This window comes from Peromyscus leucopus, chromosome 14, assembly GCF_004664715.2.
Source record: "Peromyscus leucopus breed LL Stock chromosome 14, UCI_PerLeu_2.1, whole genome shotgun sequence".
NCBI lineage: Eukaryota > Metazoa > Chordata > Mammalia > Rodentia > Cricetidae > Peromyscus > Peromyscus leucopus.
Window position 1 is genome coordinate 52009690 of NC_051075.1, and position 26754 is coordinate 52036443.

At 43.2% G+C, this 26754-nt stretch overlaps 1 protein-coding gene across 1 annotated transcript in view; it reads left to right on the forward strand.

Annotated features, from left to right (window-relative positions):
• Dnal1 (dynein axonemal light chain 1) overlaps window positions 1-24006 on the forward strand; it is a 27595-nt gene extending 3589 nt beyond the window's left edge. Inside the window, 8 exon segments of the mRNA XM_028876969.2 lie at window positions 1937-1975; window positions 4516-4625; window positions 7020-7075; window positions 10874-10929; window positions 15544-15670; window positions 17119-17156; window positions 17158-17260; window positions 21992-24006. Coding sequence (XP_028732802.1) covers window positions 1937-1975; window positions 4516-4625; window positions 7020-7075; window positions 10874-10929; window positions 15544-15670; window positions 17119-17156; window positions 17158-17260; window positions 21992-22032 — 570 coding nt within the window. The 3' untranslated portion in view covers window positions 22033-24006.
• The last annotated feature ends 2748 nt before the right edge of the window (window positions 24007-26754 follow it).

Genomic DNA, 26754 nt, shown 5'->3' on the forward strand with positions numbered 1-26754 from the left:
AAGCATTCTAACCACTGAGGCACACCTCAGCTTTTTATTTTTTTCTTTTTGAACTTTGATACTTTTTTGATGCAAGAGCTATTAGTACAGTATTCTACTTTCTAGATATAGTAATAGCTTAAGTTTTTTTTTTCTTTTTTGCTGTTGTTTATGGTTCCTCTTTTTTTAAAAAATGAGCTCAAACAGTAATTCATAAAGGACATTGTAATTGTTTGTTTTTTTAAAAAACTCTTTGGGGGCCCACCACCCAGCTCCCAGATAAATACATGGAGACTTATGCTTACTTATGAATATCTGGCCTTACTTAACTTGGCTTGTTTTTAGTCAGCTCTTCTTCTTCTTCTTCTTCTTCTTCTTCTCTCCTCCTTCTTCTCCTCCTCCTCCTTTTTTTTTTTGTTTTTCTAATTTAAATTATCTTTAACTGTGTTTTGCCTCTGGTCTTTTTACCTTTCCTTATTCTATATATATTTCTTTCCTTCTTACTCTGTGGCTGGCTGTGTAGCTAGCTGGCTTGCCATTGACATCCTCCTCTCCTCCTTTTCTCTCTCCTCCCTCTTCTTCCTCTTTTTCACCTACTTATTCTCTCTGCCTGGTAGCCCCACCTAATTTCTCTCTCTTGCCTTGCTATTGGCCATTCAGCTCTTTATTAGACCAATCAGGTGTTTTAGGCAGGCAAAGTAACAGAGCTTCACAAAATTAGAGAAATGCAACATAAAGGAATGCAGCATGTCTTTGCATCATTAAACAGATGTTTCATAGTATAAACCAATGTAACAAATCTTTAACTAATATTCTATAACAGGACGTCGTCTTTTTTGTTCACTCAAATTTTTAAATATATTAAAATGAATCAAAGATGCTATTTCTTATAAGATGAAACATTTTATGTTCTGTTATGAAAGAAAAACAAATTGGAATTAAATTATACCAGGTACTTTCCTGTCATTTAGAACTTTTATTTGTATTTAATTTTTTTCCCATTTTTTTTTGTTTTGTTTTGTTTTTGTTTTTCGAAACAGGGTTTCTCTGTGTAGTTTTGGTGCCTGTCCTGGATCTCACTCTGTAGACCAGGCTGGCCTCGAACTCACAGAGATCCGCCTGGCTCTGCTCCTGAGTGCTGGGATTAAAGGTGTGTATGCACCACTACCACCACCACCACCACCACCACCACTGCCTGGCTTTGTATTTAATTTTTAAGATTAATTTTTATTATGTTTTGTGTGTGTGTGTGTGTGTGTGTGTGTGTGTGTGTGTGTGTGTGTATGAGTGGCCAGAAATACAGATGACCTAGAACTGGAGTTACAGATGGTTGTGGACTGCTTTGCATGGATGCTGGTAGCCAAACACAGGTTCTCTGGAAGAGCAGTAAGTGCTCTTAACCACTGAGAGTCCTCTCCAGCCCCCTTGTACTTACTAATAGAGCTCTTTATTAATGGCTCTTTTACATATATTTAGACATAATGGTTTTTTTGGTCAGGTTATCTTTTGCAGACATGAAAAAGGAATATATGTATATTAAATAAAATTAATATTTTTCTAAAATTTTACCACAGCTATCTTGCCACAGCAACTGTAAATTGTTCCCAATTAGAATGTGCATTTGCTTTTCAATGTTAAGATATAAAAAAATATAGAATCAGAGAAACAAGATTTATTTTAATATTAAGTATGAAAGCTGTATATTTTTTATAAACTAAGTTGGAGTGAAATGTTTGGATATCACACCATAATTTCTGTATTTACTCTGAGAGAAAATAAAGACATCACTTGGCTCTTGGGAGATTACCCATCTTCTATCTTAGCATTTCAGAGAAAGAAGTGAATGCTTTAATGGTAGAAGAAGCCGAGGCCAGTAATTATTGCATGAAAATGAATCAGCAAATGGCAGAGTAAAGAAGTCTCTGTTTCTTCTTCCTCCCCCTTTCCTCTTTTTAAGGCAAAAGCAACAACAATCAAAGAAGCCCTGTCCAGATGGGTGAGTAGATGGCTTTCTCCTCCTTTCAGAAACCCAAAGAAAAGGTTGAGCTGGTGTTTACATCTGACCATTCAACACAAGAGATTCTTTTGATTTGGGACTGTTTAGCTATCTTGTCTGTGGTGGTGGATGCCTGAGCCTACACAAGTAATGAAATTGTATAGGCGTTAGCATGCAATGTAAATATACACACACTCATATATACCAACTATACCAGGCAGACTGGGGAGATCTGAGCAAAGTGATGGGTTTTGTAAATAACAATACCCTGTTTGTGATATATTACAGTTCTGCTGAGCATCACCACTGGGGAAAATTGGACAAATGATCTCCTTGGGGATTTTTTTTTTGTGTATGTGGTGCTGGGGGTGGACGGAACCAGCGTTTTACATGCTGGACAAGTGCTCTACTATGGCATGCACACCTAACTTCTGAGTTACTGTTTTCACCAATGAACCAGGCATCTCTCCTGCTCTATAGCTAGACTCGGAATAAAAGTCTTCCAGTAGCCTAGGTATCTGGGAAAATAGACAGTAGTCTAGGTATCTGGGAAAAAGTGAGTAGAATCATGAAATACTTGAATTTGTATGTTAGTGCTTGTAAGTTTCTGTATTTATTCTTTTTTCTCTATTTTTATTTAATGTTCATATATGCTTTACCTGCATATATGTCTGTGTGAGGGTGTCGGGTCCCCTGGAACTAGAGTCACAGACAGTTGTGAGCTGCCATGTTGGGGCTGGGAATTGAACCCAGGTCCTCTGGAAGAGCAGTTAGTGCTCTTAACCGCTGAGCCATCTCTTCATCCCCTGTATTTTTATTCTAACTGCATTTTAAAGAGTCGTTCTTGGGGCTGGGGACGTGGCTCAGTTGTTAAGTGTTTACTGCACAAGCGAGTACAAGGCCCTGAGTTCAGATCCCCCACCCTCACACAAAAGACCAGGTGCAGTAAGTAGCACTCCGGTGCTGAGGAGATAGAGTGCTGAGGAGATAGAGACGGGAGGATTCCCGAGGATTACCAGCCAGTCTAGCTGCATCTGTGAGCTCTAGGTTCAGTGGGAGACACTGTCGTACAGATGAAGGTCGATGCTGGGGATGAAATTCAACTGGGAAAGCAGAATACTCTCCTAGTACACACAGAGCCTTGGGTTTGATCCCCAGCACCACATAAAATGGTGCACAGTAGTGCATGCCTATAATCTCTGCACTCAGGAGACGGAGGCAGGAGGATCAAAAGTTCAACGCCATACTTGACTACATAATGTGTTCATGGTCAGCCTGGGATACAGAAGACCCTGCATCAAAAAAAAAAAAAAAACCATAAATCAGTATATAAACAAATAAATAAGAGTGCTGGACACCCGACATCAATCTCTGGCTTTCACAGGCACAATCATACATGCATGCCAACACACATGAACACACACACACACACACACACACACACACACACACACACACACACACGCTTCTGCTGGGTTAAGTATTTCACAAAATTTGTTAAAGAAAGAGTATAAACTAGACTCAGATTTGATCTTCCTTAAATTGCATTCTAGAAAATTATTTTGTTTTGGCTTCATTTGCTTTTAGTTCATAGATTCTAGTTCTAGTTACATTATGGCCAATGGCCTTTGACTTTAAGATCTTTGAAGGTGTTAAGTATATTATTTCACTGATTAACCCACCATTCTCTGTTTAACATTTAAAAGTCTTAATTGACGTACAATGATTGTACAGGTGTATAGAATACAATGTGACATTTTGAGACCACCCTGATTGCACCCAATCTCATCTGAAATACACAGATTATCATAATCTCTGTGCAGAGAGCACCCCAGCCTCCTCCTCCCGTCTTTGTCTTCCCAGCCTGGGGTAACCATTATTCTCCTCCTGACTTCTAAAAGATAAGATCAATGCCTTTACCCTCCGTGCACGAATGGGAACATGAAATATTTGTCCTTCTGGGCCTTTTGTACTAATGAGTCCTCTAGGCCCATCAGGTTGGCACAAATGACCCAACACTTACTGAAGACCTACTAGGTGTCACTTTCCTATGATGCCCTGACCTATAAATGTGATGACAGTAAGCACAGAGAGGCCGGGCGATCACTTAGCTGGTAGTGTTTGCTGCAGGCACGCACAAGGACCTGAGTTCACATCCCCAAAGCCCAACTCCAGGGGTTAAAGGAATGAAGCCACGAAGGTGCTGGGGATCCCGAGTACTGGGATCAAAGGCGTGCGCCACCACTGCTCAGCTGTTATTTGAAAGTCTCTTAAAGAACTTAAACTATTGCAAATAGGAGTTCTTTTCTGCTTGTTTTCATTGTGAAGACTTAAGAGTTATCTGGCCCAGGTATGGAGAAACATGGCTATTAAGGCCGACAAGGACAAATGCCAGTGAGGAAGTGGTGAATAATAATCTGAGTTATTAAAGCATAATCATTATTTTGAAACAAACATTGAAAGGCCTTGTGAAATTCTAACCTCTTTTGTTCCACATTATAACCAAGGATCATTTTGTACCAAATTAATTTTTTCCATAGGAAGAGAAGACTGGTCAGAGGCCATCTGAGGCCAAAGAGATAAAGCTGTATGCCCAGATCCCCCCAATAGAGAAGATGGATGCATCTCTATCCACACTTGGTAACTGCGAGTAAGTTCCCCTCTCTCACCCTCCTATTATTGTTAAGTTTTCCTTCCTTTTCTACACAAACCTGTTTGCTTTCTGTGGCCTTTGTTGTTGTTTGCTGTAGTTTCTCCCCTGACAAAGCCAAATGTGAAAAATGATTGATTTATGAGATTATTGATAGAGTAATACTGAACAATACAGCACTTTTTTCTGTACAGTTTTTATACAGTGTTCATAGCTAGAAGTTACCTAGTCTTTTGAGAGAAGCTAAGTAACACAGTAACTTCCGGCTTTGTTATGCAGACCACTTCCTAAGCAGGGGATGGTATTCAGAGTTAACCTGGGAAACTTACAAGACTCTCAAAATAAAAAATAAAAATTAAAAGGGCTGGTTAAAGTACTTGCAAAACACCGATAACTGTGTTCAGATCTCCAGAACACACATCAGTGCTAGCTAATTCAAAACACTGATAACTGGATTCAGATCTCCAGAACACACATCAGTGCTGGCTAATTCACCTCGAAAGGCAGAGACAAGGAATCTCCAGAGCAAGCTTGCCATATCAGCCAGCGCTGAGTTTGACTGAGAGACTGTGCCTCAATGAATAGGCGGAAGAATGATGGCTGATGATTCAGAAGCACAATTCCTCAGCATTAGGCCTCTACCTGTGTGTACACACGTGTACACACCACACACACAAATGGTAAAAAGTGGGCTGGAGGTCATCAGACTCACTAGAAGTGGCCTTGCCCAGCTCTTGCAGGTACAAGGCCTTGAGTTCCACTTCCGTATGGCAATAAAATAATAAAACAAAATTGAACAGTCTACTGCTTTCTCTTCTAAAGTTACCAACCCGAATCAGTCATGTTTATTTACTAGATGCCTAAGAGATGCCTCTTTTTTAAAAAGAACTTTAAAATACAGTTCAAAATACCTAGAAAATACAATAAATGTGAAAAAAGGAATTAATATCAACCTAAATTGCAATACATTGTGGAACTAGTATTAGCACTTTGGGACTAATTCTAACTAGGCTGGGCATGGTGGTGTATGCCTGTAACCTCATCCCCTAGAAAGCTGAGGCAGGAGGATCATTAGTACAGGGTCAGATAATGAGATCCTGTCTCATAAAAACAAACAAAAATTCTAATTGGGATCAAATTATACTCATTTTGTAGTCTTATTTCCCAGGACTTTAAATATCAGGTTGATACTAATTCTTTTCATTTATTTTCTAAACATTCCGTACAGTTTTTAGCAGGGTTCTGTGGCTAACTTGGAAGTTATACCCTGTTACATCATACCCATGTTTTCATACTTGCTTGCATCTTGTCAGGGCTGTAGAATACTCTAGAGTTTCTGGGGCTCCTTTACCCTGTGTTTATCTAATTGCAATCCCTTCACTTGCCCTTTCTGTAGGAGATTAACTCAATCTCAATTTCACAGAAGCAGAAGGTCTCCTAACGAAACCGTAGCGTCCTATTTACAGTAAGCAAATTGGACTGTTCTTGGACACCTATCTGCAAACCTATTAGACTGATATCTTTGGATCAAAAGGAAAAGCAAACTTGTTTACTTACCAAGTGCAACTTGTTCCTTGTGATGAAGGCATAGAGCAAAAATTGTTTTGCTTCAACTATGACTTCAAAGTAATCAAACATGTTTTTATCATAAAACTGTCTGAAAGGCAACGTGTTTGAGGCCTGTGAGCTACGCAAAGCACCTCAGAAACCACTTAGAAAGAGCCAGGCTGTTCATAGTTTTTGTGGACATCTTTTGGACAGGCTGCCTAAAGAGAAATTAAAGAATTCCTTCCCAGCCATAGCCTTAGATTTCAAGGCGTTCCTTTTGGCACTGGGAGTGCTCAGGAGTGGGTGAGTGAGTAGACAGCATGCAGCGCTGGTCCTTTACTCGCCAAGTATTTATATAGTAATTGCCTTTGCTTTTTCAAGCAGATTAAAAATGAATAATTCCTCTTCAAGTCAAATCATGAGGGTAAGATACATACATGTTCTAGGGTTCTAATTTTGGCCCTACCACTTTGTAACTGTGTAATATTGGGGAAATTGCTTAACGGCTTTGCACCTCAATTTCATTCATGAAATGCAATAAAAATATCTAGGAAGACTGTGAAATATTCAATCAAAGAATACATGTACTAAACATTTGATAACACCAAATGCCCTTAAAAAGTTTGTTTTTAATTCTCTATAATGAATATGTGTTAACTTTTATAATCAATGGTGGGGGGGAGATTTCAAGATTAAAGAATAAATTCTATGAGTGAAGGGGGAAAATGAATTCAGTACAAAAAGAAACATGAATTAAAAATCTTCCATGGGCTATTGCTATTGAGAAATAATTTCTGACACTTAGGTTTTTCAAATTGATTAAAATTTTTCTTTATTCTTTTAAAGGAAGCTTTCCTTGTCTACAAACTGCATTGAAAAAATTGCCAACCTGAACGGCTTGAGTAAGTAATCCACGGGAACAGATGGCTCTTGGGTTCCTAGTTATTGGAGCAAACATTCCAGAGACATGTGTCATTCCAGATGCCGGCACCTGTTTTAACCACAGTCCATGTCAGATGACGGAGACGAGATGTAACCGTGTCTCGAGTTTGGTTATCCAAAGAAAATGAGGGATGGCATGAGACCTGGATATTTTTATAGAGTTCAGGTTGAGATGACTGAGACAGCCAGATTTCCTGTTGTGTGTGTTTTTGTTCAGGTTTGTCTGTGTCTTGAACTTGTATTTTAACTGTAAGTTCCCACCGTTCCGGGCCCTCTAAGCTCCTTACCCTTGGGAGCGGTGCCTCCGCCCTCCCTGCCTCTGTTTCTCACTTCCTCAGTTTCCAATGGCTACAGCAGCTCGGTGACTTGAATGACAGAGTGTACTCTTTCACGGTTTTGGAAGTTGCAAATACGAAATGTTTCACTGAGCCAAAAACCAAGCCTCCCTGTGAGGCTTTTAGGAAGAATCTTTCTCTTGTTTGTTCCGTTTTGTGGTGACTGCCACATTCCTTGGCTTCTGACTGCATGATGCCAATTTCTGCTTTTGTGGTCAAAGTACCTTCTGTTCTGTCCATGTTACGTCCCTGCCTCCCTCCCATCAGGACACATGGACACTTTGGCACACCAGATAGTAAGAATGATCCCCTATCTCAAGATCTTTCCTTTCTTTTTCTTTCTTTTTGTTTGTTTATTTGTTTTTGTTTTTGTTTTCCAAGACAGAGTCTTCCTATGTAGCCCTGGCTGTCCTGGAACCCACTATGTAGACCAGGCTGGCCTCGAACTCACAGAGCTCTGCCTGCCTCTGCCTTCCAAGTACTGGCTCTATCACAATATCTTTGGACACATCTACAAAGGACTTTTCTGCCATACACAGTAACAGTCACAGGCTCCAGGGATTGGCATGTAGGTATCTTTGGGGGAGCTGTTATTAAGTCTGTGGTAACTCCCTGCTCCACCAAGTCCTGTTCCAAGTCCACCACTGAACCCTGTTCATTCTCTTCTGTGAAGGTCCTCTCAGACGATTGCTCCTTTCCATAAAGCGGAACCTTTAATGTGGAGCCTCAGTAGCTCCCCCTTAAGTCTTGCAGGAAAAAACAACAACATTTGAACTTACTATACTTTCCTATAAATATACAAATCAAATGTACACACGTAAACTGGGGTAGTTTGGAAAACAGCATATGCCCTTGTAGCATAAGTTCTAGTGTGAATTTTAGAACTTGATGTCTTTTTTGAATGTTAGCCATAACACACTACATTTGTATATTTGTGTGTGTTTTGAGTGGGTGTCCGTATGTGTGTGTGTGTCGGTCAGAGGCCGCCATTGGGTGTTATTCTTCAAAAGCCATCTACCTTGCTGTGAAAGAGGCTTTCTTTACTGGCCGGAGCTAGCCAAATAGGCTAGGCTAGCCAGCCTGCCCCAGGATCTGCCCGTCTTCCCCTCACTGGATCTGGGATTACAAGTGCACACCACACCAGCTCTTTTCATGGGTTTTGGGACCCAGACTCAGGTCTTCATGCTAGACTAAACTATCCACCCAGCCCACAACACACTAAAGTGAAGATTTTGATTATTATGAACCTAATTAAAGGGCACAGATCAAATGGTGAGCACATGTGGTGGTGCTGAAGAACAAGCGAGATCTACCTCTGAGCATCTCTCACGCATGACCTATAGCCATGCTGTGTGTCTGAAAGCAGCATCGGACAGCATCCGAAGTCATCGTTTCTGTCTTTCTGTTCTTCAGTGAACTGTCCTTACTGACGCCAGAGTTCCCATTCTGAAAATACATTCTCCCAGATCAGAGACCTTCTAATCATTCATCTTTGCCTAACAGAGATTTAGTGCCTAATGTGTCAAATCATTTAAAAGCCTGTGCCACCCTAGTCACTTTCAAACATAAACATAACATTCTTTGGGTTTTTTTGGCTTGTTTGTTGGGTTTTTTTTGTTGTTGTTTGATTTTTGTTTGTTTGTTTTTGTTGTTTGAGACAAGGTCTCACTATGTAGCCCTGGTTGGCCTGCAATTCATTTCTGTAGATCTAGCTGGCCTCACACTCACAGAGCTCCACCTGCCTCTGCTTCCTGAGTGCTGGGATTAAAAGTGTGCACCACCGTGCCTGGCCATACCATTCTTTTTTGTACATCTGCTTAGAAAGTGCTCCTCATTGTGGACAGCCTCGTCCTCTCCCAAGAAAAACCCTGTAAGAAATTAAGGTCAGGATTAAGAATGCCACCTCCTCTCTAGGACTTCCCAGATCTTCACCATCATGATCATTAACTTGAGAATATAATAATTTACCTTAGATTTTAATAATGTTTACCTACTAATGCAGTTAATGTAAAGATCAGTGAGTTAAGAGATAATGAAGGATAGAATTGTATGTGGTACATATAAAATGATGACTAAAGCTGGGTAGGATAGTGTACATATATAATTTGAGCTATTTGGGAAGCTGAGGAAGGAGTTTTGAGTTTGAGGCCAGCCTGAACAACTGTTGCAGGACCTTGTCTCAAGAACAGGGGAATGACTGAAGCTGGCATAGTGGCTCTTGCCTGTAATGTCAGTACTGGGGGGCTCAGGCAGAATGATCACCGCAAGTTCAAGGCCAGCCTAGGCTACCTCATGATATAATGAATTCTCGGCCAGCCTGGGCTACGGAGTGAAATCTTGTTTCAAAATGGAAGGAGGCTGGTGGTGAACTTCCATGGTAGAATGCTTGCCTGGCATACATAAGACCTGGGTTCAATCTCCAGCACTAACCCCCGCCCCCCAGTAAAGATCAGCAACAATGATAGTTGAGAACATGTTCTGTTCTTTGGAGCCCCTCAGAGGAAGCTCTGTAGCTTGGAAACCTTCCTGTCCTCATGTCAGGCAGGCTCCTTACCCCATGGTGAATACCAAGATGGTGAATACCAAGAGGCCTGACTTCGGCTAAGAGCTCAGAGTTTTCAGTTAAGCTCATCTAGACTGTTGCTTTGGGCCCAAAACAGGGTGGACACCATGGCAGGATGTCACGGCAGAGGAAAGTTGGTCATGCTTCCTAGAAGAGAGAGGAAGGGGCCAGGAACAAGGCATGTCTTCCCAGGGTATACCACATTGGCCTGCTTTTCCCCTCAGTCCCCACTTCCTGTTCCCCCCACCTCCCACTGATGCCTCGTATTATGGGTCCATCAAGGAATTAATCTGTTAATGAGATCAAAGCCATCATAACCCAGTCAGTTCCCCTAAGTTCCATTTCTGAACACTGTTGCGTTGGGAACCAAGCCTTTATCACATGAGTCTTTTAGGGGTGTCTTATATCCTAGCCATAGGTCTGTCCCATCCACTCTGCACCTCATCCCTCACTGCCGCTGAGTTCAGGGGAAGTGTTAACTATCACCAGGCTGGTGTCTGAAATGGTGCCTTTCTTTCCATTTTTGCTGACTCGTTAATAATTTGGGCTATTTCAGGTTTTCCCTCCTTGATTTCTCTGTAATTGGAGTAACCTGCAGACGTGTGGAGATGGAAGGACCGACCTGGGGTGGGGGGGGGTCTGCTCCAGTGTGGGTCCTGAGAGAAATGAGCTCAGCTCACTAAGCTTAGCAGCAAGCCTCTGCTGCTCCCCTTGCCTGCTCACTGCCTGTTCTGTGGGAGAGCCTTTTTAACTGGCTGTGTACAGACCTTAGTCTGTGAAGTTCTTAGAGCATCGTTCTGCTAGACTTGGGACAGTTGTGTGTATATTTCTCATAAATAAAATGCCTCTTTCCACAACAGAAAACTTGAGGATTTTGTCCTTAGGAAGAAACAACATCAAGAACCTCAATGGACTGGTAGGTTATTGTTTTACTTTTTAAAAAGCATACACTTTCTTATAAAAATAATGTTTTTATAGTGTAGAAACTTTACAATTCTAAAACCAAGTACCAACAAACTACTGACAGCTTCAAACTGCTCAAATTTGGCTTAATTGTTTTTTCAGTCCTTGATGAGTCTGTAAAGTGAAGTGTGCTATACATGCTGTGTTGTGTATCTTTTTCTCCGTTTGTTTTTGAGTTATACTTATTTATTTCGTGTGTGTGTGTGTGTGTGTGTGTGTGTGTGTGTGTGTGTGTGCTGTGTCGTGGCATGAATGTGGGGGTCGGAAGACAACTGGAGGGGCTCTCCCCTTCCACGTGTGGGTCCTGGGCCTTGAACTTGAATCACCATTCTTGGCAGAAATCATGGTGATGCCCTGAGCTGTCTCACCAGCTCGGTGTCTCCTTTTAAAATTTCATATGAAAAAATATTTTTCATGTGATCCATTCAACAAATCCATTTGACATGTTTCCCGGATGCCTATGTTTCTCTCTCTCTCTCTCTCTCTCTCTCTTCTCTCTCTCTCTCTCTCTCTCTCTGTGTGTGTGTGTGTGTGTGTGTGTGTGTGTGTGTGTGTGTGTGAAGTTATACTTGGGGAAGTCAGAGGACAACTTCCAACAGTCACTCCTTCCTTCCACCATGTGGGGCCCAGGGACTGCACTGAGGTCCTCAGACTTAGCAGCAAACGGTTTATTGGATGAGCCATCTCAGGTAGATGAGCACTGCCCTCCACCTGTATCTGGTGAGGCAAAGTCTCTTCCTGAGCTTGAGTCTGGATTTAGCTGGACGAGAAGCCAGCAAGACTCAAGGATCCTTCTGCTCCTGTTGCCCTCAGAGTGGGACATTTGGAGGGATGCCTGGCTTACTTTGTAGGTGCTGGGATCCAAACTGCTCCTCGGGGTTAGAGGGCAAGCACTTTTAACCACCAAGGTGCCCCTCTAACCCGTGAATACCTGCTTTAAGTCAGGAACTGGTCTAAGCACGAGATATACGTAGCAGAATTGAAAACAGACTTTGTGAGCCAGGTGTGGTGACCCACACCTTTAATCCCAACACTTGAGAAGCAGAGGCAGGTGGATCTCTGAGTTTGAGGCCAGCCTGGTCTACAGAGAGAGCTCTAGGACAGCCAGGGCCACACAGAGAAACCCTGTCTTGAAAAACCAGAAAAAAATAAAAATGAAACAGTTCTTGCTATCATTGAGCTCACGTTATGGTCATAGGAGAAATCCTAAAGATCACTGTGCATTAGGTGTTAACAAGTACAATGAAGCAAACTGAGACAAAGCCTTTGTAACTTAAGTTGGCTTTGAACTTACAGCAGTCCTCCTGCCTTAGCCTCCCGAATGCCGGGAGTACAGACCTGCAACATCGCACCTGTCTGCAGCATTTAAAAGTTTATACTAAAGCTCAGGAGACAGTGTAGTGAGTAAAGTGCTTGCTGTGTAAGCAGCGGGACTCAAGTCTGGATCCCTAGCATGTAAAGAAGGCAGGCACAGGGCACACTTGTAATCTGAGCACTAGGAGCAGAGGCGGGAAGATTCTGAGGGCTCAATAGCCAGCCTCGCTTATTGCTGAGCTCTAGGTTTAGTGAGGGACCCTGTTCAAAGCATTAGGTGGAGACTAATAGAGAAAGACACTCAACTTTGACCTCTGCCCTCTACACACACACACACACACACACACACACACCAAATATACAAAGCTTACATGTCTAATCTAGAGTTTATTTTTACGTGTATCTAAGGATCAGACATTATTTCTTTCTGTTTCTCTAAATGACTAGCCATTTATAAAGAAGTCTCTTTAGGGGCTGGAGAGACAGGTTGGTGGTTAAAAGCACTGGCTGCTCTGGTAGAGGACCCAGGTTGGATTCCCATTCCCGCATGTCAGCTCCCAACAGTCGGTAACTTTAGTTTCAGGTATTTGGTGCCCTCTTCTGTCTGCTGCAGGTACTGCATGCTCATGGTACACAGGCACACATGCAGGCAAAACAGCCATACACATAAAAAAAAAAAAAAAAAAAAAAAAAAAAAGTTTCTCAAGCCCCCTTCCGCTATTTGGAAAAGCTGCCCACCAAACTCTTGTATGTGTGAGTGAGTTCCTGCTTGTTCAGGACCTCTCATTCCCTCATAGATTCTCACTGCCTATCTGGTGCCTCCTCCTTCTTTAGCTTTTTGTTGTTTGTGATCCTACTAGGACAAGTCCTCTCTCCTTTGCAAAACATTCCTGGCTTTTCCTGAGTGTTTACTCTGGGGAAGTTTGAGAATCACGTTGTCACATTCGTGAGCATCAATCCCTGTGGAAACCGTAATAGAAACGCATTGACTACACAGACTGACTGAAGAACTGACGGCCTCATAGCAGTGGCATCTTTCGTACAGGAAGACTTGCTCATTTTGTTGCTCTTCTTCAACAAAGTTATAGAAGTTTCCATTCCTATAAGACCTAATACATTTCTCGAGCAAGAATGTATTCCTGAGAATTTATAGTTTTCATTGCTGCAATGAATGGGGTAGCTTTTCTTCCATAAGCGATGGTATATGAGATATAAAGGGCTATTTGTTTTAGGTGGGGCTGTAACTCAGAGGTGGAACTCTTAGCTTGTATGTGTAAGAGCTGCCTGGTAGGGATGGGACTATTTATTTTATGTACCTGAGTAATCAGTTACAAACAGTCCTAAGTATTTAGCAATCATACATTCTAAAATCTTATTAAGCAATGTTATATTATCTGACTTCTTTATACTAATCAAGCAACAAGGATCTGTCACTATATGGTCCAAAATTAGAACAACAGCCAATAAATAAAACCTTCCCACTCCCACAACCTCTAACACACTGTTCACAAGGGAGGCCCTTATTGTCCTATTTCAGTACTCAGAGTGTGACACCGAGGAGTGAACCCAGACGCGATACCTGCAAAGCCCGTGCTCCACTCTGAGCAGCGACTCAACTGAGGTTTAAAGGAAAAGATCATTGCATTGTCTAATGTCTACTGAAAAACCTCTGTGCAAATGGTGATTGTCTAACATTTAAGAGTCAGTATGAACCGGGTCTTGGTGGTTCATGCCTTTAATTTTTTTGTTTGTTTGTTTGTTTGTTTTTCAAGACAGGGTTTCTCTGTATAGCTTTGCGCCTTTCCTGGAACTCACTCTGTAGCCCAGGTTGGCCTCGAACTCACATAGATCCGCCTGTCGTGCCTTTAATTTAATTCCAGCATTCGGGAGGCAGAGATAGGTGGATCTCTGTGAGTTCAAGACCAGCCTGGTCTACAGAGTAAGTTCTAGGACAGGCTTTAAAGCTACAGAGAATCCTGTCTCAAAAGAAAAAAAAAAGCAGTATAATACAACTTTTATGCTATAATAGAAAGACCAAGTATTTAAAACTGATTTTTAGATATCAAAATGATAAGGTGAGGTTGAAGAGATAGCTCAGTTGGTCAGGTGTTTGCTCCACAAGCATAACTTGTTGTGTTTGACCCTCAGAACCCACTTAAAAAGAACAATAATGTGTGACTATAATCCCAGAGCTGGGGAAGTGGAGGTGGGGTCCCCAGGCTTGCTGGCCAGACAGCCCAGCCACATTGGTGACTCCCCAGCCAGTGAGAGACTTTGTCGCAAAGAACGAGGTAGGCAGCTGTAGGAACGAGACACGCATACAACGACAGTGTGGACCGAGTCGGGTGGCAATGAGAGGGCTGGATAGCAAACAGAGAGCAAGTGCCGTGCTGTGTTCTGGACACAGGGGCTCAGGGAATATAAAGATCTCCTCGTGTTTTAATCATTCATTTTTCCCTCTAGTGAATGTTGGGGAAAATCTGCATTTTAGAGCAAGTTCTGATACTTAATGTAAATGAGATCTTAGATAGAGCCTCATATAATACAAATAAGCTAAGTTGGTGTGTCTACTTTTAAGTTCTCTCAGGACCAAATATTAACACCTGTAAGAAAGTAATTTGAAACTGCTGTTCAATAAAAATGACAGGACAGTGCCATTACTTCTCCTCTTGGTGATCTCAGTAGCTATCCTTAAATGCTTGGGAACAGTTGGAGAACAGAGTTCAGATCCACTTAATAAGGGGAGGGAATGTTCTGTTTCATTCCCATCATGAACTAGAACTTCCACAAAGTGTCAGCTCTTCAATAAGTAGACAAGTCTCAGATCTCTTTAAAAGCCATCTCATAGCCGGGTGGTGGTGGCGCACGCCTTTAATCCCAGTACTCGGGAGGCAGAGCCAGGCGGATATCTGTGAGTTCGAGGCTAGCCTGGTCTACAGAGCGAGATCCAGGACAGGCACCAAAGCTACCCAAAGAAATCCTGTCTTGAAAAACGAAAGAAAGAAAGAAAGAAAGAAAGAAAGAAAGAAAGAAAGAAAGAAAGAAAGAAAGAAAGAAAAGAAAGAAAAGAAAGAAAGAAAGAAAGAAAGAAAGAAAGAAAGAAAGAAAGAAAGAAAGAAAGAAAGAAAGAAAGAAAGAAAGAAAGAAAGAAAGAAGAAAGAAAGAAAAAAAAATCCTTCTCATATTTGGTAAGGAAAGAGACAGGCACCAAGAGTTAAAGGTAAGAATGTGAATAAGATGCTTTCTTTTCCAGGAAGCAGTAGGCGACACATTAGAAGAACTGTGGATCTCCTACAATTTTATCGAGAAGTTGAAAGGGATCCATGTAATGAAGAAACTAAAGATCCTCTACATGTCTAATAACTTGGTAAAAGACTGGGGTAAGCTGAGCGTGACTTGTGCTAGTCTCCTGGCTCCTGTTTCTAGAAGACAGTCAGCAGGGGCTGGGCACACTTGGGATGCACCCCCACCCACATTCAGGAGGCTGGGGCAGGACAGAGTTTGAGGTAGTGAGACTTGCCTCACAACATACTAATAGAAAGAGAAAGCACCCAATTAGAGGAAAATACGTAAAATAGGGACCTTTATTTCTTTTTCTTTCTTTTTTTTTTTTTTTTTTTTTTTTTGTTTTTCAAGACAGGGTTTCTCTGCGTAGCTTTGCGCCTTTCCTGGAGCTCACTTGGTAGCCCAGGCTGGCCTCGAACTCACAGAGATCCGCCTGGCTCTGCCTCCCGAGTGCTGGGATTAAAGGCGTGCGCCACCACCGCCGGCTTGAATTCCCAAAAACAGCTTTAATAATCAGGATAATTAAATACAAGGAGTAAGCCGGGCAGCAGTGCCTTTAATCCCAGCACTCAGGAGGCAGAGGCAGGCAGATCTCTGTGAGTTCGAGGCCAGCCTGGTCTACAGAGCGAGATCCAGGACAGGCACAAAATTACACAGAGAAACCCTGTCTTGAAAAACCAAAGGGAAAAAAAATACAAGAAGTATATAATCCAAGTGGTGGTGTGGAGGTGGAGACAGGGGGAGGGGATCCTGGGGACTGATGAACAGTCAATCAAGCTGAATCAGTAAGCTCATGTTCAGTGACAGATCCTACTTGAAAGAATAATAAAGAGGATTTGAGGTAGACACCTAATGCCAACTTCAGGTTTCCACATCCACACAGACATGCACACGTGTGTGCGCATGCACACATACATACACACGTACACATTGACTTACAGTGAATATGGGTCCTGGCCCTGTTGATCATGAAAAAGTGTATTATCCAAAGGCTGAAGAGTGTCATTTCAATGAATAAATGTGGAAGGCTGATTGCATGCCTACTTTGCCTTGCCTCTATGTGCATGTTATTCTTTCAGGGTGTTCTAACACCATGCTGTGTATACCATGTAGAACGGGAACATGGTTCCACCCACTCAGTTCACAGCTGAGAGGGAAATGTTCAATACAATCATGTTTCTAAAACTGTTGTAAGTTCTGTAATAAGGACTTGAATGAGTCGCTTCGAGAATTCAGAGACCAAGGCAGCTTGGCTCAGCCTGCTCTGACGCAGTGCCTCAGATATTTACTGTTCTCGTTGACACTGAGCCTTCTCTGTTCACCCACATTAGAGCAGCATTGAAGGTAGAAGAGCAAGTCTTCATTTCCCCTCCCATCCCATAATTCCCCCACACGATGACTTTCTCTAGTCAAGTTTCCCTTCTCCTCACATCTTAAAGCCTGTCCTGCAGTCACAGGTGGAGTTAGTGACTGACTGCTGCCTCCAACACCGTAAGCGTGTGACCCCGTCTCTCGGTGTGGACAGCGTCCTTTGTGTTTGCAGCGGAGTTTGTGAAGCTGGCGGAACTGCCGTGCCTGGAAGGACCTGGTGTTCGTGGGCAATCCCCTGGAGGAGAAGCACTCTGCTGAGGGTAACTGGATCGATGAAGCGACCAAGAGAGTCCCGAAGCTGAAAAAGCTGGATGGTGAGTGGCTCTGGGCTAGCTAGGAAATCTTTCCTGGGTAGAAACCCTGAGATTTTGGCACAGCATTATGGGAAAGAGCAAAACTGAGGAAAAGGGAAGTTGTCTCTCATTGTTAAGGCCATTTCTGTCCTGCAATTTGATCATCTAGCTTTAGGCCATCTAGCTTTAGGAATTGTAGACTGGTACCAAGATCACCCTGGGCTTAAATCTTATAAGAAACAAGGCTTATTCCCAAGTTATAAGACTATTATTTTGTGGAAAGTGACAAATAGTTGCCCTTCACAATTGAATCAGAATGATATTGTTCCCCCTTACTTCCACCCCCCGAGACTGTAGTTTCCTAGTCCCTGAGATCTGTGTTATATCAGTAGCTATCCCTGACAGACTGGGCCAAGTCCCAGCTCTAACACTTTTAAGCTTTGGGGACATTGTAATTGTTAATTAATTTCATCAAACCTTGTTCGTTTGTAATATAAAAACTGGAGACAATAATACCATTAGTAATCATGTTAAAGGGTTGTTAATATAACATGTTAATATAACAAACATTATAGTGTTGTTATGAGGATTAACAGAAATAATCTGTTAAACATTGTCCAGCACAGTATTCAATAATATCATTATAATTATCTTATATTTAAATAACCCAGAAATTCAAACATATGAAAAAAATCTCAGTATGAATTCATTTTGACTTTGAACTCCACCTTCCAATCCAATTCAGCTGGGCTATCAAGAAATTTAGTATGCCATTCTTTTTTGTTTGTTGGGGTTTTGTTTGGCTTTTGAGACAGGGTCTTACTATATAGTCTAGGCAGGCCTAGAACTCCCAGTGTAGTCATGCTGACCGAAACTCAAAAGTTCTGGGATTAAAGGCACCATACCCAGCTATAGTAAGACACTCATAAAATGTCTCTGGATGATGCCATCATTATAGAGCAAGCCATGAGGAAAAGTTACAGTAGGTCAGCGGTCCCCAACAAGCACCCCAGAAGCATCAGTTGGCCCCATCCCAGCACCTCTGTAGGACTCATCCTGACTGCTCCCTGCCACAGCCATGCTGTGCACCCGGGGTGTGGAAACGGCCTTTTTGTTTGGTCGGTCGGTCTTTGGTTTTGAATGAGGTCTATGTGATCATATGGATTCTCTCCTTAGATAAATCCCAGGCATTCATCTCCCCACCCCAATGGTGTTAAAAATCAGGCCAGAGTTCCCCTGGTCCAGAACGTGTCTCCTGCTGTCCTGGGGAGGTACCTTTCTAGTTTGGGAAGAATCATCGCCCTCCTTCTTCACATTATTCTGTCTTTCCACTAAGAGATTCTTTTCAGCTTTTTAAAGATTTTCAGAGACAAAAGCGAGGCTATGGTCTCTCTCTGCTTTCTGTTCTGTCTCTGACACGATCATGCGCACAGCTGACTAGCCCAGCTGATTGAACGGGAGAAAGGAGACGACCCAGAGATGGTGACAGTGACTACATGAGTTCCCATGCTATCCCGTCAGTGCGCTCACACTCAGTCATGTTATCATCAGTGCGCTCACACTCACAGTTGTGTTATCAGTGCGTTCACACTCACAGTCATGTTATCATCAGTGCGCTCACACTCACAGTCGTGTTATCATCAGTGCGCTCACACTCACAGTCGTGTTATCATCAGTGCGCTCACACTCACAGTCGTGTTATCATCAGTGCGCTCACACTCACAGTCGTGTTATCATCACTCCCTCACAGTCGTGTTATCATCACTCACACTCAAGTCGTGTTATCAGTGCGCTCACACTCACAGTCGTTACATGCCTCACACTCACAGTCGTGTTTAGTGCTAACTCACAGTCTGTATCAGTGCTCACACTCACGTGTTTATCAGTGGCTCAACTCAGTCATGTTCAGTGCGCTCACACTCAGTCGTGTTATCAGTGCGCTCACACTCACAGTCATGTTATCATGCACTCACACTCACAGTCGTTTGTCAGTGCGCTCACACTCACAGTCGTGTCGTCAGTGCACTCACACTCACAGTCGTGTCATCAGTGCACTCACACTCAGTCGTGTTATCATCAGTGCGCTCACACTCAGTCAGTTATGCCCACACTCAGTCGTGTTTATCAGTGCTCAACTCAGTCGACACCTCATCAAGTCATACTCAGACTCGAGGACTTGTCTCTCCTCACACCCTTGCGTCACCGTGCTCCACCCCTGCGGTCCTGCTCTGTGACCCTTCACCCCTTCTTCATAGCTGCTGTGTAAAGCTCTGTAGTCAAACCTTTGTCCATAACAAGTAACTGCAGCATTTGTTACCAAGTGGGGCTGCAGCCTGCTAGAGCAGTGGCGGTCAACCTGTGCGGCATGGCCCCTTTGGCAAACTTCTGTCTCCAAAAATATTTACATTGTGATCCATAAGATTCATAACAGAAGCAAGGTTAGTTATGAAGGAGCAACATGATCATGTTACGGCTGGAGTTCAATACATGAGGAACTGTATTGAAGGGTCGCAGCGTTATGAAGGCTGAGAACCCCTGTGCTAGAGGGACCTTCCAGAATCTCTAAGGAGAGTTAAGGAGATGTATATGGTTTAAAAATATGCTCGGGTTATTCTGATATGCTTCCTAAGGAAGAAAATGCTCTCTGTTCTTGAGGTGAGCATTAGAGCCCTACACAGCCCTTAAGTAGCTACTTCTATACCCAAAACAAGGAACAACTTAATTGGGGTGTAATTGACATAATGAACTTGACATATTCAAAGTACAGAGTTTGATAAGTGTCAACATGCATAATCATCACCACTGTCAAGAAAATAAACATGGGCTGGGGTGATGTCTCAGTTGGTCAGGTGCTTGCCTGGCAAGTATAAGGCGAGTATAAATCCTTAGTAAAGACTTGCGTTTGATCCCCAAAGCCCATGTGGAAAAGCCAGTGCTCTAGTGCAGGGTTGGGGTCCCAGCACTGGGGAGGTGAGGACAGGTGGGTTCTTGGGGTCTGCTGGCCAGACAGCCTCTTCTAGTCAGCAATCTCCAGGCTAATGAGACTCTCAGTCTCTCTCTCTCCTCTCTCTCTCTCTCTCTCTCTCTCTCTCTCTCTCTCTCTCACACACACACACACACACACACACACAAGATAGAAGGGCTAGAAAAGTAGCTCAGTGGTTAAGGGTACCTGCTGTATAATCATGAGAGCTGGGTTCAGATCCTGGCACCCACGAAACAAGCTAGGCATCCCACAAACACATATAACTCCAGCTCTGAGATCTGACACTGTCTTCTGGTCTCCAGGGACACTATACTCATGTTCACAAACCCATAGGGTCTACATTAGGGGTTCTGTTTCATTCTTTTGTTTGTTTATTTTTTCGAGACAGGATCTTGCCATGTAAAAATAAAAATAAAAAGTAGGTAAATAAAATATTTAAAAGCAAGGTGGACTGAAGTGAAATCCTAATTAGTCTTAACAATAAAAACCCAGAGTCAGACATCAGGGTGAAAACTGAAAGATCAGAGAAGCAGAGCAGCAGCCACCAGAGACTTCTTACCTCTGTGAATCCTTAGACCAAATGGGTGGGCCTATCTCTACGAATCCTCAGACTGAATGGGCCAAGATCCTGTCTCCACCTCCCTAGTGCTGGGATTAAAGGTGTGAGCCACCACCGCCTGGCTCTGTTTCTCTTTTAGACAGATTCAATCTTGTGTAGCCCAGAGTGGCCTTAAACTCCTGATCTTCCTGCTTCCTCCTCCCAAGTGCTGGGATTAAAGGTGTGTGGCACCTGCCTGGCCTCTGTTAACTAGTGGCTAGCTTGGCCCTCTGATCTCCAGGCAAGCTTTATTTGTCAGAACACAAGCAAAATATCATACAACAGTGGACAGCACCTGAGGAAGCATACGTCAGGTTGTTCTCCAGCATCCTCATGTGCACACACATACAAAAAGATTAACTCAATAAACTAAGGTTTCTTGTGCTCTTTACAGCCCCTCATTCCTTCTCCCCATCACCTAGACTCTGCTGCTTTCTGTCTCTAGATCAGTCTGCTCCAGAGCTTTAAACGTGTCCCTTTCTCCCCTCAGACACATACCGAGGCATAAAATGACTCAATGCAGGAGTAATCATGAGGCAGATCAGCTCCCAAGATACTAGTAATGTTCTAGTTCCCAGACTGTACAGGAGTGCAGTTAGCCTTGTGACCCTTTAAATAATTTAGACTGCATTTGCATGAATATTTCACATTAAAAAGAAGAAGGCCAAGAGTATGTACTTAGCATGTGTAAGGAAGGCCCTGGGTTCAATCCCCAGCAGAAATAAAGAAGGGCCAAGTGGGAAAAGGAAATAGAAGATAATGTCAGCCATCCTGTGTTCACCTTTGCTTGAACTCGAGGCCCCCTGGGTTTATTTGTCTTCGTTCTTCTTGAGCTGCATAGAGAGGGTGAAAGCCTTTCCTTAAGAAGGAAACAAGTCAGGCGTGGTGGTGTACACCTTTAATCCCAGCACTCTGGAGGCAGAGGCAGGTGGATCTCTGTGAGTTCGAGGCCAGCCTGGTCTACAGAGCAAGATCCAGGAAAGGTGCAAAGCTACACAGAGAAACCCTGTCTTGGAAAACAAAAACAAAAAAATTGGAGGATCTCTGAGTTCAAATTCAGCCTGGTCTACATAGCAAGTTCCAGAACAGCCAGGACTACATAGAGAGACCCTGTCTCCAAAAACAGAAAAGAAAGGGACCAGAAATGATCTTTTCTTTTTCATTTTAGGTACTCCAGTAATTAAGGAGGATGAGGAAGAGGAAAGCTGAGGCCGTACTTTACACTTTGTATTAATTTATTTAAATGTTATGAGAATAATAGATCTGTTTGTATGATTGTCTATTTTAAAGATTTTGTGAGGGTGGAGTTCTGAAGACAAAACACCTCTCTCACTTCCATCCTTTAAAACCCTTTCAGTGTTTCTCCCTCACACCATCAGCACCGACTCTAGTCCAGCCCACTTTTGGAAACTACCGATCTCCTGGTTTTGTCCAGTTATGGACCACATCACCTGTCTCCTAAAATGTACATACCAGTCCTTTTAAGAGCAGAGGGACCTGTTGTCTGTACTCAGTTGCTTGGTGGTTTCTTTAGGCCAGGCATGTTAAAGGTATACTTTCAAGTCTGTAAAGATTCATGTCCTTATAACTCAGAAGCACAAATGCATCCCCCCCCCCCCCACACACACACACCTGCCGGCTCAGAAGGCAGTATGGTGATGGGAAGCATTCCTGTTACGTACAGCTGTACCTAGAGCCCAAAGTCTGCTTGGAGACACTGGGGAAGAAAGGGAGACCGGCTGGCTTGGAGTCTCCTTAGCCCCTGTTATAGTTACGTCTCTTCCAGATATGTGTGCGGTCAGCTGGGATTTAGGTGTGCTGCCTGGATGTCACTATGTACAACCAGACACCCCATGATCCCCACCAGGGACTAAGGCACCTGGCATGATCTCTCCTTTGATAGTAATGTGGCCGCATTAACTCTTGGGGACCTTGCCTTATGCAAATTTTTTAAAAATAATCTCTTGAATCTTTAAAGCAGTAGTCGATAGTTCTAAGTATCTACCATTGAGATTTTAAAATTTTTTTCCCTAATGATTTAGCCCAGTGCCCTTTGCTTTATGGCTATGAGGGTACAGACTTGAAGACTGAATTTGGTACCTCTAAATAAATGAAATAGTTTTTCAAGATATATTTTTGAGAAGACGTAAGTTAAGCAGCTCTTAAAGTGTATCATGTAAGTGGCATAGAGGGAAGAGAGAGATGTGGGATGGATCCCAGGCAGATGACAGTATGCTGGAGATTGTCTCTTGTGGGACACTGGAGGTGTCTTAACCTCCGATCTGCAAAGCAATAGTTAGGTGTGGAGATGATAATTCATCATGTAAGAAAAATATCCTGAAAACTGTAAAACATCAACACCAGACAAAGTCTCCAGTGGGCTGTGATGGAAGCATTGTCCACAGAGAAGAAGTCAGGCCCCCCTGCCGAATTGTGCCTAAAGTCTCAACAGAGGCCACTGATTCTTGTTCCCACGCCATGGGAGTCCACCTGTAAGCAATTACGGTGAAAGAGGGGGAGTCGCTCTTTGTAATGATTGCCTAAGTAGGCTTGATTTGGGAGATTAAACGGCCATCATTTCAGTGAGAATGACTTTATTCCTCTAAGAGTCAAACTGATCAAAAGGGACCAGTGCTTTGACAATCAACTCTAAATCCAAACAAGAATGCCGAGTCTTGGGCTGGAGACACAGCTCAGAGGCTGCCAGCTCTTGCTCAGGACCTGAGTTTGCTTCCCAGCACCCATGTGGAGGTTCACAACCGCCCGGAACTCCAGGGGATCCGGCGCCCTTTTTTGGCCTCCCAGGGTACCAGGCACACACATTACACAGACACACATGGAGGCCGAACACTCAGACACGTGAAATGATACATTTTAAAAAGACTATCTAGTCCAACCCTTATAGGCTTCTTTTAAGCTTTTCTGATGGGAAGAAACTTTACCCTGCCTGGCTCAAACATTCAAACCAATGGCATTTCTATTGTGAGCACGGGGTGAGACTCCATTCTCCTTGGTGATGCAGAAAGCCCAGCTGTTGAGAGGGAACACTGTTGTTCCTTGTAGTTTGCACAAAGCAAGCCCTGTTACTGTGTATGGCTGTACTTCCTGAGAGATCCCCTGGGAGTGAGTATGGAAGGGGATGGCTTTGTACTGTGAAATGACTTACGGTGTATGTTTGTCTTTCCAAATTCTGTAAATGGGAAACCCCTTCCCCCATTTCTTAATGTCTTCTAATCAGTGGTGGTTCTCAGAGATATGTAAGGTGCTTTTCTGTGTCCATTTCACACAAAAATCATTTTTGGCTGCTATCCACAAATATTGGAATGGTTTTAATGCATCTCTGTCTCTGAAATTGAAGCCAAAGGCACTCAGTTAGGAAATGGGATGGAAGGCTAGATCTATGAAAAAGTTAAGGCTAGCCTCTCGGGTTATTCCTTAAGCTATCTTCTATTGTTGAAAATGTAGTTGACGTGGGATGCATTTGGCCTGTGCCATTCAGATTGGAGATTGGACCACTTCTGCATTCATGTGAACTTCTGCTGTTCTTATGAAAAATGGTAGAGTGCTGGAATCTGCCCAGTAGTTTAATTTTTCACAGTCAATATGATGTTGGTAGATCAGAATTCTACTTTTCATATTTCTTAATTCTGAGCTAATGGCCGTATTGTCTAACTAGGCCTTGGAAGGCTTGCGCTCTGCACGCTGCCCCAGAGGTCCTCAGTATCGGCACTGTTGACATTCTGGACTGCGTAACTCACTGTTGTGGGCTGGCTATTGTAGTCCATTTTGCCACAGCCCTGTCTCCCATCCCTGATAACAGAAGATGGCTCCAAACATTGCCCACTGTCCCCCTGGAGCAAGGGGATGCAGGGACAACCAAATTCTCCCCTGGATAAGAACCAGGGCTTCTTGTTCCAACATTCCTGTCTAGGCTCTGTTCACTGTAGCTCTCTAGTCAGAATTATTGTGAGAAAGTCACATCTTTCACCACCATGGCTGGAGATGATTTATAGTGTCGCCCTTTGTGCAGTGCTCAGTTCCATGTTCCACAGTCTTTGGAACTCAGTCCTGGATGCTCCAACTTCTATCTGAACGATTTCAACTTCAGTCATGTGTCCCTGCTCATCTTAGGACAGTGATGTTGATTTAGTCTGTCCCTCTCACTGTCAGCAAAGTCCAGCATTGTGATAGATTGTTTTGTCTCTAAAGCTTGACATTTGGAATATACTTTGGAAAATGTATCTTCCTGCACAAGTTTTTTCGGACTGTGTCAGTCTTTTAAAGCATTGTGTTCAATTGCTCATGCCTGGAAATTACTGGTGCAGACTTCCAGTCCAACTGTGGTCACAGGGATGCTGTTCCTAACTGGTCAGTAACTTGGCATGCTTCCTAGAGCTGCCCTCATGTAGCTCTGGGGTGGAAACGTCTTGTTGAACAGGTGTTTGTTCTGATACCTTTCCCAGTGGTCTGAAAGCAAAGTAAGGAACAGCAAGAACCAGATCCGCCCTTGGCTGAGAGCTGGTGACAAGGAAAGCAGAATTGAAATCTTTTACCTGGGTTTTTCTTACAGTTAACATGAGAAAGCAGATGGCCAGCCCAGGAAGTTTGGATTGAATCATTTCCTTTAAAAAATGGGTGGGGGGTAGAGGGAAGTGTCTCAAGGAGTCATGGTCTCTGACTGAAGTTGTAGTCCATAGCTCGCTGAGGCGTGAACAGTAAAGCAGCGGTAAAGGGAGAAAACCAGATTGCAAGCTGCCCTTGGCCACAGTCCGCCTGGGACACACACACGCGCTCTGAAGATCCGGGACGGCAGAGCTGGAGCTGTTTCCGACAGCTGACTTGCCCACGTTCCTTTATCTTGAGTGTGACACACTCACCCGTCCCATAGAAGTATAGAAGGTGAAAATTTAAAGCCTAGGGTTACTTTTGGAATTCCATGTTTATGTACCTATCCCTGCCTTTTATTCATTATTAGTTGTAAGAAAGGAAACTAAAAGGAAAAACTAGACTTCCAGCCTGATACAAATTGGTTCATTTGACACATGGAGAATTTTTTTTTTTTTTCCTGAGACAGAGTTTCCCTGTGTAGTTTTGGAGCCTGTCCTGGGTCTCACTCTGTAGACCAGGCTGGCCTCGAACTCACTGAGATCCTCCTGGCTCTGCCTCTAGAATGCTGGGATCAAAGGCATGTGCCACCACCGCCCAGCCACGTGGAGAAATTTTAATTAGATTCTCATTAATTTCCCATATTGGGCAGATTAGAGAGACAACTAAATTATGCTCTTAACAAATTTAGCAAGGAGGTAGAAAGAGTAAACTATTTTTTTAGTAGATTTGCACTTTAAAATTGTGAGTGTGGCTGATGGTGGAAACTACTTCCAAAGGGGAGGTGGAGCACTACCTAGCCTGCACACAGGTGTTCAGACTCAGGCTTCAGTCCTTGCCCACCCAGCTGAAATTGCTGTCTGTCTGCATGGTCAGTTAGGGTTTCCTGCCTTTTCCTGTTTGGGTTGCTGTGTTCAAGGTCATCCCTCTGGGAGGGAGTAAAATAGCATTCCTATTCAGAATAGAAACTATGGGTATTTTCTTTCCATATTTAGATTTTTCTTTTTTTCTTTTTTTTTTTGAGGCAGCATTTCCCTGGCTGTCCTGGAACTCACTTTGTAGTCCAGGCTGCCCTTGAACTCAGACCCGCCTGCCTCTGCCAGTGCTGGAGTTAAAGGCATACACCACTACACCCAGCCCATATCTAGATTTTAAAAATTCATTTTGGTGTTGGCTACATTACATGGGTAGGAGCTTAGCTTCTCGATCATTGGGAGACCCCGTGGAAGATCACTGTGACGCTGTCGCCCAGTGGGACCACTCCTGTCAACGGCCGGTGAATGAAGAGCAGAAGACAACACCGTCCAGCTGCTTCTCCCGGGTTGC